At 36.5% G+C, this 15,448-nt stretch overlaps 1 protein-coding gene across 1 annotated transcript in view; it reads left to right on the forward strand.

Moving 5' to 3' along the window:
• The window catches only part of LOC129271073 (uncharacterized), a 30,826-nt gene that overhangs the window by 7,466 nt on the left and 7,912 nt on the right, over positions 1-15,448 (forward strand). Inside the window, exons 9-18 of the mRNA XM_064106208.1 lie at positions 770-853; positions 2,082-2,233; positions 2,480-2,674; positions 3,447-3,696; positions 4,857-5,038; positions 5,731-5,817; positions 6,574-6,795; positions 7,435-7,553; positions 8,586-8,720; positions 9,429-9,537. Coding sequence (XP_063962278.1) covers positions 770-853; positions 2,082-2,233; positions 2,480-2,674; positions 3,447-3,696; positions 4,857-5,038; positions 5,731-5,817; positions 6,574-6,795; positions 7,435-7,553; positions 8,586-8,720; positions 9,429-9,537 — 1,535 coding nt within the window. The remainder of the gene's footprint in view (positions 1-769; positions 854-2,081; positions 2,234-2,479; positions 2,675-3,446; positions 3,697-4,856; positions 5,039-5,730; positions 5,818-6,573; positions 6,796-7,434; positions 7,554-8,585; positions 8,721-9,428; positions 9,538-15,448) is intronic.

The following is a 15,448-nucleotide window of genomic DNA, read 5'->3' on the forward strand; positions in this document are numbered from 1 at the left end:
AGTTTCACATCACATGACCAAGGTCAAAGGTCATTTAGGGTCAATGAACTTTGGCCGAATTGGGGGTATCTGTTGAATTACCATCATAACTTTGAAAGTTTATGGATCTGATTCATGAAACTTGGACATAATAGTAATCAAGTATTACTGAACATCCTGTGCAAGTTTCAGGTCACATGATCAAGGTCAAAGGTCATTTAGGGTCAATGAACTTTGGCCAAATTGGGGTATTTGTTGAATTACAGCCATAAATTTGAAAGTGTGTTGGTCTAGTTCATAAAACTTGGACATAATAGTAATCAAGTATCACTGAACATCCTGTGCGAGTTTCAGGTCACATGATCAAGGTCAAAGGTCATGTAAGGTCAAAGAACTTTGGCCACGTTGGAGGTATTTGTTGAATTGCCATCATATCTCTATAAGTGTATTGGTCTAGTTCATAAAACGTGGAAATAAGAGTAACCAAGTATCACTGAACATCTTGTGCGAGTTATAGTAGTTTTCAAAATCAGCACTGCTGCTATATTGAATCGCGTGATGCAGGTGAGACGGCCAGAGGCATTCCACTTGTTTATTTAAAAAGTAAAATAAATTCGAATCGAAAAGAATGATGCTTAGGCCTATGTATTTCACCACACCTGAGAATTCCTCAAGTCTGTATTTGGGAAATGATGAGAAATCAAAATCAAAGTAGTATGAAGTTCAGAATTTGTACAATTGAGATGTGTTCATTTTATTATATTCATTGTCATTCTGTGTTTATCCACAGTTGTTCCACGTTGGGTGAATGCTCGAGGGATAGATGGGATACCTTTCATTCTTCTCTTCAGGAGGAAGTCTGATATTGGCAAAGGTAGGGATTTTATACAAGTATATACTATTCATGTTTAAAATGTGTGAGTTTGAAGGGATTCTGTTTAAATGATGATGATGGAGGTAATGATAATAATTATAATAATTATAGTACTAATGATGAAAATAAAAATGATCATAGTAATAATGTTGATAATAATAATAACACTTGCTTATATAGCACTTAACAATTAATTGGTAGTCATAAAGTCTTCTACATTTAGCAGCATAAAGATCCTGGCTTTAGCAGAGTAGATGTTCTGCTTCTCTATTTAACAATATAAATTCCTGCCAGGTACACATTAGCATCACCTGGGTTGAGTGCACTGCAATACTGGTAAATTTGTTGCTGAAATGAATGACCTAAAAAATAATGTGTTCTTGGTTGCTAAATTGGATTCTCACTTCTTTTTACTCTTGTCGACGACATTTGAATTCCAATATTTGTAAGACTGAAAACTGAATGGAAATTTATTTTTGTCTTAAAATTCAATTAAGGGTACATGAAATCTAACACATAGGAAAGTATGTAGTGTCTTGGTGATTGTGTGCAAAGGCATGCGTAACTTATGAACCTCTGTATGAACTCCCTCCAAGACAAAGCAAGATACAGATGGGCAATTCCATCAAATAATCTGTCATTTTTTAGGTCCAACCTATTCTCTATTCTTTCTTTACTTCATGACCTGCTCAAGCAGAGCATTACAAATTTTCCAATGAACTCAGAAACAGTGCCGGATAATTTCAGGAATGTCCCACATACATAAAGGGTGGAACGATCTGAACATATTTTGTGAAATAGCCAGATATAAACATTCATGTGGAGGTGCCGTGGCCGAGTGGTCTAAGGCGCCTGACTACGCATGAAAAAGTCCGGGGTTCGATCCTCGGCCGCGGCAGCTATGCCCGTGAGCAAGGCATTTAATCTACAATGCTCTTTTACCTGCTTTAAAATAAATGGAAATGCTATATGCATTGTTGGTAACTAGGTGTGAACTTGTTTAAAAAAAAAAAAAAAAAAAAAAAAAAAGATATAAACATTCATTCAATGAATCCTAAAATGTGTTTAATTAAATTTTCAAGTAATTTTGAAAATACCATTAATCCTGAATATTGATTGCATCTCCCTAAAAGATAATGAAAAGTCATTTTAATAATGCTTCAGGGCTATATTAATTTTATTGTTCTTTGATGGACATTTTTTTTTGTCTGGTATAAAATGTTTACAGGTAAATTTTTGCATCAGCTTGCTCTACCCAAGGGAGCCAACACCCTAGCAGCTATTGAAAGCTTCCTAAAGGAGAACAATGTAACATTAGAAAGTGTGGATGGAGGACCATTCCATTATCCAACATGGGTAGCTTCAACGTTTGATATGGAGGTAATAGTTGTGTTTAGTGTTTTTTCTTGTCAAATGTTTCAAATGTTTAAAGTCATTTTTAATGAATTTTATTCAAAGGATATAAGAAATGTGGAAAATCAGATATCATTCAATTAAAAAAAAATCACCTTTTCAAAATGAATACACATGTACCTGGTTGCAAAATGATCTAGCAGGTTTTTTTGGTGATATTTCATATATATGATTATTGACCTTCATTTTCAATTTCCTTTAAACCCCCTCTAGTTATCAATGGGAGAGTCCAGCCTGATAGCCCCAACATGCATCTCAGCTCTCAACACTTCCATAGAGGGGGTGGAATACATATGGGGTGAGGGACCTTCAATCATAAATAAAGTCTGTGAAACAGAAGATAATACCATCATTGATGACCCAAGAGATGCCAAAGTTACAGTGGAAGTTAAGGATATATTAAGTCAGGTATGTAACATTGTGGGTTTTAGAAATGATACTTTGTCATTCTCACATAGAAGAATGTAAGTCAATAATTTACTGTGAAATTCTTGTCACAGTAATTTTGTAGCCCCTGTTAAACCCCCACCTTTTCCCACAATCCATGCATAATTTCATGCATACCCTGAGAAGCTGCGGTAGTGGTATTTTTATTTGTTATTTTTTTATAATTTGGTTTTTTGCAAGTCTATCAATTTCTCAATTCAAGTAAAAGCTCATGTCCTATCTTGACCATGGCAGATATTGGTCTTGATTACTACAGCATTTATTCTTCATCATTAAAAAGGGGATTCAACATAAAAAAAGTTCGAGATATAATTATCATACCTGTATCACCTAACACTTACTTTATCACTACGGTCAAAGCACTCTATAATAATGCAGCCTAATGGAACATGGTCTTGCCAGGGCCCCGTAACACAAAAGTTAGTAAAACTAAATGAAACGGCCTATCAAGATCATCGTTGCATGTGCATTTTGCTCTGTAGACTGATTAGGAACCAATCAGAATTGTTCTTTCAGATTAGCGATTAATCACTAACCTTTGTGTTGCGGGGCCCAGGTCTTCATTTGACTTTCCTTGGTTTAATGCAGCATGATATGGCTGAATTTCTTACTGAAGGAAAGTAATGTCTAGGTTCGGATTTGAACCCAGATCCCCCTCATTAAGAGACCTATGCCAGAACCTCTACACAATGGCACCTCCATATGTGATTTTATTGATATTTTGACTGCATAGAAAACCAGTGTATCGAGCTGTATTGGGAGCATAGATCGACTGACTGACGCTACCTGGTCTGCAGTGATTGAGATGTCACACGCAGGCATGAAGCCTGAAGATCTACAGGCACTCATGAATATTCATAAGACATCTAGAAAGAAAGACAAACCTCAGACAAGTCTTGTCTTCTTCATCCAAGATGGCTGCGGGAGCTGTCGAAGGCAACAGGCCATGTTTGAGAGGGTCGCTGAGGCTGTCAAGTTTGTAGGTGAGTTTTCTTTCAATCAGGTGGGTGCTTCATAAAGCTGTTCGTAAGTTAAGAGTGACTTTAAGAACGACTGGTGATCATTTCTTGTGGTAAATGGTATATACCAAAATGTTCATTGGCGATGGTTTAGAGCGTAAAAAAAGGTTCTCCAGTCGTTCTTAACTTACAAACAGCTTTATGAAACGGCCTCCTGGACTGTTGCATAATAAGATACGATTGATTGAAATATTGCATTCGCTAATTCTGTCAAAATTTGAATTTGATTGGCTGATGTAGAGGACAGAAGGCCATGTTTGAGAGGGTTACTGTGGCCGTTGAGTTCGTTAGTGAGTTTTCTTCAGATCAGGAGGCTTGATATCTCAGTTGGTATAACATTTATTTTGTAAACCTTAATGGTATGGTGACTGTAGCAAAATGATTTTAGTGATTACATATCAACAATCACAATTTATGCAATGCTTAAAATATTGCATCCTGGGGGCAGTTTCATAAAGCTGTTCATAAGATCAGAGTGACTTTAAGAACGACTGGTGATCCTTTCTTGAGGTAAATGATATTCACCATCAAATGTTCATTGGTGATTATTTAGCGCGTATGAAAGGTTCACCATTCATTCTTAAAGTCGCTCTTAACTTACGACAGCTTTATGAAACACCTACCAGGTGGGTGTTTCATAAAGCTGTTCATAAGATGTGAATGACTTAGGACACAAGAACATGTTCCAGTCTTCTGTAAAGTTGTGCGTAACTTTACGAGCAGCTGTATGAAACACCCACTTGGATAGGAATCCAAGAACTAGGTAAGTAGATTTGGCCTGAAGCTGGCACTGTTCAAAGTGGGAGTAACACATTTGGTTTAAGGTAAACAAAAAGAGATTAATTAAGATATACTTAAGTTCAGCAATGCAATGAGACACACATTTGGCTTGCCATATGACATCATTCATAAGATTGTTCATAACTTATTTTCTCTGCCACAATTTCATCCATTACATACATACACTGTGGAGCATTTTATAAAACAAATTGAGATTTTCACTGCCTGTTATTACAAGCTACATACCAAAGTCCTTGCTTCTGATTTGTTTAGAGCAAATTTGTATGTTAACGTCACTGATTATTTCATGAAACAATCTCCAATTCTCTTTCCTTGGAGTTTAGATGGTGGGTCTGCCTACATACTGAACTGTACCTCTGACCCCGTGACCTGTGATCATCATCAAGTCAGGGGATTCCCCACAGTGATTGCATTCCGTACCTTCGGTCAGCACAGCAGCGAAAGGTGTCTCTCGCCTGATCATCACGAGCATACGCTGCGTATGGATTACCATGGGCTATTACAGGCAAGTTGAATGTACTAAGACAGTGTTATTGGGAGTTAAAGTCTGTTTAATTAATTGAACGCATGAGCGCTAAAAGGCAGCTCGAGCTTAAGCCAGGGTAATAATAATAATAACATCGCGCCTCGGAATATAATATTTCTAGATAGATGGCGCTATATAAATGCCTGTTATTATTATTATTGAAGCTTTGATAAAACTAAAGACTACAGATTTTCAATGTTGAGTTCATTATCCCAACTCATATTTAACTACTATTAAGTTTGGCATACCTCAGGGTTGCATAGAAGGCCCACTGCTCCTTTCCCCTTATGTGCAACCAATTAGCAAGAGCGAGATGTTTCATAAACATGGCATAAGTTACCATTGTTATGCTGATCCCTTTTTCAGGCCAATCTTATTTGAAATTGTTACTTATCGCTTATCATCAATACATCTCTTTGATTTTGTATCTGTGGTAGGTCCTGCTGGCTTAGACAAAGTACTTTGAATGGGCCCACCATTGTTAACAAACAATGTCACCCATGAAATGACATTGTATCTAACCGAGCTGGATCCATCAGATCTGCCACTAATCCAGATGGATATACCACGTGGGAGAAGATGCCCACATCCTCTTCATTACATTTATTTTTATTCTTCACATTGTTTTTGATTGAGAGTTTCCCTCTTTTATGTTGTATTTCTTTTATTAGGAAAAGGAATTGATGGAATGGTTTTCTGAAGTCGCTCTTCCGAGAGTTCAGATCAAAACTCTTCAACAAATCAAACAGGAACAGAAGGTATAATAAGTCTTTCAGGAATCTTTCAAGATGTCATTCAGCATATTTTTATTTGGCTCAATCATGATATATGATTTAAGAAAATAAACTAATAAGTTCTAAGCAAAAATCATTTGACTAAGTTGCGAGTTGTCTACATTTAAAAATGATTGAGCACATACTGCAATGATGTTCATGGGTTACTGATGCAGTTAACATTGCATATGTGTTGTAAAGCATGGTGATATTGTGACATATCCAGAGGGTTGTTATATTGGTAATAGGTATATTTGTAATTTGTTGAGACTTCTTGAAGAATCATTAGAACATTTTTCATAGAAGATTGTCGTGGTCTAGTGGTTACGACACTCGTGTTTTAATCAGAGGGATTTGGATTCAAATCCCAGCCATGGCGTGTTTTCCTTCAGCAAGAAATTTACCCACATTGTGCTGCCCTCGACCCAGGTGATGTTAATGGGTACCCGGTAGGATTTATTTCTTGAATGCTTTAGCGTCTATATGGTGGCTCAGCTACAGCCGGGTAATACTAGTAATATGATACCAAGTATCAAGCGCAGTAGAGTATATGCAATTATATTAGCTGCGCTATATAAATGGACCATATTATTATTATTAATGCAAACTTATCTGTTGTCTGAAATATGTAACAAAGTATAAATGAAATTTTCATCCATTGATTTGAGCACACTATAAATTGAATTGTGAAAGTCCTTTCCCCATTTTGTCATGCTTGAAATGAATACATTCTTCTTCCAGCATACCAATGTGATCCTCCTAGCGACCGTCTACCCCCTCTCCCTGGCTAGCCAATACTTGAGGTCTGTGGGTGGGGTCAACAGCTGGTACCCCCAGGACTGCTTCCTTGTCGCGTGTGAAAGGCTTTATGGGAAGGCCAGGTGCTATGCGGCTTATGGGGAGAACATCCGAACGAAGGATAGAGAGAGGACGAGCAAGGAGGAGAGATTGATCGTGGGAAAGGTAAAGGATATTGACCATTGATTTTGATATAATTTAGATGTAAGACAAGACATAGCACTGGAAGTTTTCATGCCAATGCTTAAAACTAGTATTGAATACAGAAATAAAGCAAACAAACAAAGCCTTTAAAGATCATACTTATAAAAAAAACTGCAAGTTTCTTTTTAGATCCGTTTGTTGCAATGGTGTTGATCCACAGAAAGTTCTATTCAGCTGGGGGGGGGGGGGATATTACATAATAATACAAAGCACCACCCCCCCCCCATGAATAGAAAGTGAAAGCAGTTCGACACCCATGGTATCTTGTTCATATACATGTATGTGATTCTGTGCAATTGTCATTGAATTTGTTGCCAAATGAATTCAAATCCCATTCAATGTGATGGTTAATGACTTACCACAGGACCTATCAGTGTTGTAACGACACTGAAGTCGTGAACCATAAAGATGACTCATCCACAAGTGAAAATTCTCTTTTAAATAATTCAACAGATTTTATGATATTTTGATAATCATGAAAACTCCTTGTTTATAATTTCATGTTTTCATTAAATTATTAGTTTGTTAATGTGATATTCATTCTCCTTGTATGATATATATATCTTTGTATGATATGTATCTCCTTGTCCCTTGTGTTAGGTTGAGATGCTTCGACAAGATGGAGTGTCATCGAAGATTATTACGAGTGGGCGGAGTCTCATCGCCGCTCTTCAAGCTGAGGCCGATTCCCAGATCCATAAATTCCACACTCCCCACAGGTACATTTGTGAATATTAAATAAAATATATATGAATATAAAAGTATATATCAAAGTATATGAATATAAGAGTATTTAAATATAAAAAAGGCCCAAGTCCATAGGAGGTCATTTTGAGAAAATCAAAAAAAACTATGGATATTTTTTAAATTTGGGCAATTAAAGTATATTTGGCCAAAACACATCAGAGAATATCATAAAACAAATTTAAGTATACATTTTTATGAGCATTAATATTCTCTTTTTTTAGAATCATATGGACTTGGGGCATTCTGTAGACTTCTGTAGTAAGTAGTAGAAGTAATGAGAGAGGGCGCTATGATATGAATGTAAGAAAAGCCCAAGTCCTGGATTTGTGCTTTCCTTACACTCATACCAGATTTTCCTCCTTTATTTAAGGCATTTCTGAGATGATTTCAGATTGATCATTTATACACAAGATGAGTCATTGTATAAGGAACAATTTCCCGTGTTTAAACTCAATTTCAACCAAAATTGGACTTGGGCCGTTTTTATATTCAGATACTCGTATATATTTGGGGTGGAAAACCACCCCGTCATTATAGTGATAACCTAATATATTTATACTTTTTTTTTCTTGCTTTTGCTTTGCTTTTGGAAAAAAATGTAATTTCTCTTTTTTTGTTGTTGTCATGAATGTATAAGGGAAAACTCACTCCCCCCAACTATCGCCATATTTTGTGGTTCACTACGAATCCTACATGTACATATCGCCATCAAAGTATAACCCCACTTTGGCACAATAAATGTGTCATTCTGGTAGAATTATGATATACTGTATATTCAGGAAGGAATGTGTAACATTCTCTCTATGAGATCACGGCCCTATTTTATAAAGACTTGTTATGATAATAAATACCTTGTTTTCAATAACAAGATTACTATCAGCCAATCATATTGGAAGATTTCAGTAGCTTATTTTAACTGTTATTGAAAATTTTGTTATAACAAGTTTTATGAAATTGGCCCATCTTCAATGGTCACAGAAATTTGATTTATGTATTTGTTCAAGGTACAATCTTCGGTCTGGTCAGCGGTGTGAGGATGACCATGCTGGCTGTACTGACCTCATCACTGAGTTTGTAGAGGACCATAGTCGGTTACCGGTCACTCATCTCACTATAACGTCTTTCCATGCATACTCAAGGTTAGTAATGCTTGACCCAAGGCAAGTAACGGTTGAACCCTTGTGAAGTATTCATGGAATCTGATCATTTTGTTTATGAGAGTACATTGAGAACTCAAAACATTCGAGGACTTGATACTGATACTTTTATGCCCAGGTTCTCCTGCAGAGTGAAACTTTCAGATAAAAAGCGAATTTCTACTGATAAAGTGGCTGCCTGTGGTCAGCAGCCACACGAACGTAGGTTCACTGATTTTGCGCATGTGTAACTCATAAGTCACAGAATCCTTTAACTAGAAGTAAAGAGATAAAATGAATGGGTAGAAATCGATGAACCATTAAGAAAAAAATGTTTAATTTCTAATGCCAATTCATTGATATTTGGTCTGATGTTCAAATTGGAAATCTTGACATTAAGCGAAAGTTAAAATAGATGGTTGAACTAAATATTATTCCTAACTCTTAATCCTAATCCTTACATGTTCTACACCGAAAACCTTTCCAAACCATGGATTTAAAGCTATGTCTTCTTAGAAATTAAGAAAAGATTAATAAAATATGTGTACCATAAGCCCTCATAGCACAATACTTTTGAAGGAAATCCATGCTCATCATTCAATAAATGCCCTAATCTACCAAGAATGACTGATAAATGTTTAATAATTCAATATCCATGTAGATTTGAGTATATGTGTTTATTTTCATTCTATTTTTGAATTGCTGATTTAGTGTTGGATTTGATACGAAGCATAGGGGGTCTGTCTTTAAGAGTGGATTACCAGTTCTTATTGCATTTGCTACGAGGGAGCAGATGGAGGAAGGTGCTGAATTTCAACAGGTGAGTAACATAAATATATATATATGTAATTAATTTTCAGATATTTTGGTACCAAATCAAAGTTGAGCCTATGGGTTTTCCATACATATGAATCGTGTATATAAGTTTTAATTGGCAGCCATTTCAAACGTGTCAATGAAAAGTATGTACATATTGTGTGTCGAAAGATGCTGCGTGTTTAAAAAAAACCCTCTAGAAATGGCCCCCACATGTGGGAAGCTCAAAAACTAAACTTTGATTTAACTCCAAAATATCAGAAAATCCTTCATGCATTTCAAGCATTCCGAGAGGCATCACTCAACCTAAGAATGTCATGGTTTCCATTGGTGAACATGATGATAAATGAAAGCCACTTTGTTCTGCATTATTTCTTCTTTGAATTGAGATATAATTTTCCATTTACCTTTGAGGTAAGGTTTGGGGCTCAGGTTAATGTTTTGCTTAATGTGCGCATTTTGATTAGGAGCATTTGTTGCAGGAGCAAATGTCATTGAACCTGTGTCTGTGAGCGTGTACAGTATGGAAGTGAGGATTTGTAATTGAACTTAACAACCTTTATGAATGAATTGAAGGCCCAATGGTTCTACTTAAAGGTCCTCATGGTTGAATTTAAAGGCCCTTATGTTCGAACATAAAGGCCCTCTTGGTTGAACTGAAAGACCCTGTTGGTTGACCTTTAAAGTCCTCTTTGTTGAACTTAAAAGCTCTCTTGGTTGAAATTAATAGCCCTCTTAGTTGAACTTAAAAGCCCTCTTTGCTGAACTTAAAAGCCTTCTTTGGTGAACTTAAAACCCCTCTTGGTTGAACTTAAAAGCCCTCTCGGTTGAACTTAAAGGCCCTCTTGAGTGAACTTAAAAGCCCTCTTTGTTGAACTTAACAGCCCTCTTGATTGAACTTAAAAGCCCTTTTGATTGAACTTAAAAGCACTCATTGCTGAACTTAAAAGTCCTCTTGGTTGAACGTAAAGACCCTCTTGGTTGAACTTTAAAGCCCATCTTTGTTGAACTTAAATGACCTCTTTGCTGAAATTGAAAGCCCTCTTGTTTGAAATTAAAAGCCTTCTTTGCTGAACTTAAAAGCCCTCATTGCTGAACTTAAAAGGTCCTCTTGGTTGAACTGAAAGACCCTCTTGGTTGAACTTTAAAGCCCTCTTTGTTGAATGTAAACACCCTCTTTGCTGAACTTAAAAGCCCTCTTTGCTGAACTTACAATAGTCTGGTCTGTTAGCGAAATTATGTGGACACGGTGGACAAAAGCATGATTTTTTCTCCAGACCTTTGTTTATGTATAAGAATTAAAAATGGGGTATGCTCCAAAAAATCTGGCTGCAGGAACATAGAAAAAATGGGTGAAAATGTCAGAATTTATGAGTTTAGATTGGTCTGAAATATAGACTAGCGGTAGTGCAAAACTCAATAGCAGTGCATTATTTTGCATTAGTTTAGTTCTTGGATTCAGACCCTTTTTGAATAGATGTTCTGTTTGTCCTCACATCTCAATGCACCAAATATCTGAATGCAGATGCTAAACAAGCCGAAGGGTGGCTGTGGAGGGGGTTGAAAGTTGATGTGTATGTACATATTTTGGTCTTGGGGTAAAGATGTGCAAGACACATTTTTTGCATGTGTTGGAAATTGTGTTGCCATGGTAACAGTGTATTATGGCAAAAATAAGATAAAAGTCTTGCAGTTAGAACTACCTCCTCTGTTTTCGTCCGATTTTCATGAAATTTGGCACACACATTGGTCTTTAGGTGAAGATGTCTAAGACACATTTTTGTGTGTCTTTCAGAAATCTTGTTACCATGGTAACAACATAATTATTATATAGTGAAAATTGGGGAAAAAATACTTACAATTCAAACTGCTTCATCAGTTTTCAATCAATGCTCATGAAATTTGGCACACACATTGGTATTAAAGTAAAGATGTACACGGCACTTTTTGTGTGTGTTTCAGAAATTGTGTTGCCATGGTAAAAACATATTATATGGCAAAATTTAGGTAAAAACGTTGCAATTTGAACTACTTCATCAGTTTTGAACCAATTCTCATGAAATTTGGCTCACACATTTGCCTTGAGGTAAAGATGTGCAAGAATCATTTTTTGTGTGCATTTGTCAGAGTGCATTGCCATGGTAACCACATATGATAGCCAGAAATGCAGGAAAACTCATTGTGGATCAAACTACTTCCTCTGTTTTTAGTCAGTGCTCATAAAAGTTGGAAGAAATATTCATCTTCGGGTAAAGATTCATATTAAATTTTAAATGTCTTCTAAACCAGTGCTTCTCAACCTTTTTTTTACTCGAGGACCACTTTGACTCTCATATTTTTTTTTGAGGCCCACCTACCCAAAATTTAAGAAAACGTCAATTTTGATGAAAAAAAAAAATGTTAATCATGAAATATGAACACAAAGCTCTGAAGCACATTCGCAACAAGCTGTTTTAGAACTAATCTGCTTTCGGAAATGTCCGGTAAATGGGCGACAATTAACTACATACACAATATGCATGCACATGAGGTTTACATCAAAGTTAGATCGAAAACATCATATAGTAAAGTGTGCATGTATATGCTTTGCAACATGCATGATACCAAAAAAGTGTTGTTAGATTTTGTTTGACCCAAGTAGACCGATCGGACAAAATATTTTAACATGTTCAGACAGGTGTATGTGTATACTATAGTTTTCCCCTATTTTTTTTTTCTCTCTCTCTTCAGCTTATCGCGGCCCACCAGTGGGCCGCGAAGCACCGGTTGAGAAGCGCTGTTCTAAACTGCATTAAAATATTCATGCCAGATTGTGGGGGTATTAATCACCTTCAGTAATATTTCTAGGTTTGGGGGAGGGGCGGGACCCCCGGGGGGGGGGGGGGGCACTCGACCAAAAAATTGGTAGGTGTGTGCCGCGGGCGAGATAAAAAACGGGGGCCTTGGAGCGGACTTATTGTAAAAAGGAGGGTCCTCAGAACGGGCTTCGGAACTACAAATGCTTGTGAAAACGGGGGTCCTTGGAATGTGTACCCCTTCTACTTTCAACAGCTGATTTTCCAAACCTTAGTTCCACCTCCCCGAGATCTGCACCCCTCCCCATACCACTTTCAGTTCTACCTCCCATGTTCAAACCAGTCTACGCCTTTGTCCCTCAGGGGTCTTTGCATTTTTAAAGCGAGACATTACTCCTTTTTTTTTTGGGGGGGGGAGGGGTCTTTAGAAAATGACCTTATAAAAGTTAAAGGATTTTGACCAGAAACTTACCCCCCCCCCCGAAAAAATAGGGGGCTGATACATTTATTGTGCAGAAAAATGCCCCCCCCCCCCTTAAAAGGTAAGAAGAGTCCTTTGCACTTCAGACCATTCATTTGAAGTTTAATGCATTCTGCTTTGATAAAAAATTTGTTTACGGTACCCAATTAATCATTGTTTATTTCTATTCTCCTACTCAGTCTTTTATTCATCTTCCGTTTTAACTTTATCACATCACTCTTGATTTTGAGCTTCACCATACCATCTCCTTTTGTTTCCTCTCTCTGTTTTTTTACTCTCTTCTCTCTCCAATTATATTTTTTCTGACATATTATAAAGTGTACCTTTAATCATGCAACTAATTATAGAAATATATATATATATACATAAATATCTCCAGTTGTTTTAGAAATAATTCACTTGCAAATCCATGACTCAATAACATACCATATCAAAAATATATGTGCACAATAAATTTTAGCCTTCTATTTTCTTTCATTTGATTTTTTTTGTATAATTCTGTGACAGCCCCTGCTTTATACATCTTACATCTCCCATTGTCAAAAAATGAATACTAGTATTATGTTTCAGTAGCAAAATTGTTGGATGCAAACTCTGACTGTCATAAAAAAATGCAAATAATTTTCCATTGGAGTAAAGACAAACGTATTCACTGTTCATTGAGGAAATGACTTTTTATTTCTCTACCTATAATTATATTTTAGTCATATCCCTTTCAGATGGTGGTAACTGCAGGAACGGGAAAACTTAGTGACAAAACTAAAATTTTCACAGAGGATTTTCGGAAAATAACTAAATCCATTTTTGTCAAGCAAAAGTTATTCCATTCTGAATGCTGCAACCTTGTTAATATGAATTTGATGCACCTTTACCAAAATAAAATATCGTGACAGTCATTTCTTCAATTCTTTAAACTAGACATTAAATATTGCTAATAGTATTATTCAGGACAGAGTGTAGCCAAAATGGAGTTTAAAAGATTATGAAGAAAAAAATGCCATGGTATTATATTTCGGTGTAGGTGTGAGCATTCAAAATGGAATAACTGTTGCTAGATAATAATGAATTAAAATAGCAAAGAAAAATGAGGGAGACAAAGAGGGGGGGGGGGGGAGAGGAAACAAAACAAGAAGAAGGTATGGTAAAGCTCAAAAGTGCAAAAAGTGATGTAAGAAAGTCAGAGTAGGAACTGAAATGAACAAAGACTGAGTTGAAGATAAATAAAACATTGATTATAAATTGGGCACTGGAAATGATCTTTTATCAAAGCAGAATGTTTAAGGCTTTAAATTAATACGCTGAAGTGTAAAGGATTTTTCTCCCCCCTTTTTTTTTTTGGGGGGGGGGGGGTTAAGTTCCTAGTCGTAATAATTTCCTTTTACTCTTTATGTGGCAATTTTCTAAAGCCTCCCCCCCCCCCCAAAAAAAAAAAAGATGGAAGGGGTGCTTTTTTAAAGAGTTCCTAATGGTCATAGCCTTTAACCTTCTATATTTTTATGTTGTCAGTTTTTAAGGACCTCCTCCGCCCCCCCCAAAAAAAAAGAACCTATAAATATTATTGAAGGTGATTAATATCCTGCGCTATTATATGACGTTGAAGGGGAATCCATTCCAAATAAACACTTGCTTTTAGAGGAAAAGGGAAAATCAGACAAGTTTATAGGTCGAAGTTTGAACAATATCGGACAAACCATAAGAAAGTTGTGAATGTATAAAAGTTGTAAACATTGGTAATGACTATACCCATGAAGACTTCAAATTGGCCGCATATGTGATGTCATAGTGATGTATTAAAGGCAAGGACCACTCTTCCATGTACTGGTATTTGCTAAAATGTCTTTTTTCAAAAGTTTTACTTCAAATTATATCTTTCTATCATGAGGACATAAAACAATATATTACATATCTTATGTAGATTTGAATCAGTGATAGGTCAATACGCCATCACGTGATCATAGCTGCGAGGATCGCATTTTGGTATATTCGAGGTTTTGACGTCACCTCAGTGAATATAACTGCGTTGTATTTTCAATTGCGGCGTTATATTCACCAAGGTGACGTCACTCGCTGCTTACAAGTTGCGTAATCATGTAGTTTATTTGATGTACACGCTAGTGTTAATGCGTCGATTGCATGAAGAACGCTCTTGATGTATTTTCCATTTTTTTCTATTATGACGTAGACGGATCAGAGCTGTAGCAAGAATTTCGGGTTGGGGCCAGATGATGAAGGCAATCTCTGATGGCGAATCCATTTAGACTATATAATATAACAGATATTGACTGGTCTATCGTTTTAATACATAACATTTCAACTCCACTCCGAAGCTATATTTTTCCCTCGGGAGAATATTTTCCCTCAGCGCTGCGCGCTTCGGGCAAAATATAATCCCTTGGGAAAAATATAACTCCGTCGGGGAGAGGAAATGTTATATTCAAACTCTAGGTAGGCAATATCTGTATAATACTACCGGGTTTATTTTACGGCCCCAATGGAATAGGGATTTAGGAGAAAACCAAAAATCCTGATAATTAAGTACAAGGCCTATGGGAAAGCTGTCCTTGCGGCCTCGCCCCTTGTCATAATTTACTTACCCAGTTGCCAATTTGAAATCTACATACTAGTAGTCTAAGGGATCT

Source organism: Lytechinus pictus, chromosome 11 (assembly GCF_037042905.1).
Source record: "Lytechinus pictus isolate F3 Inbred chromosome 11, Lp3.0, whole genome shotgun sequence".
Lineage (NCBI taxonomy): Eukaryota > Metazoa > Echinodermata > Echinoidea > Temnopleuroida > Toxopneustidae > Lytechinus > Lytechinus pictus.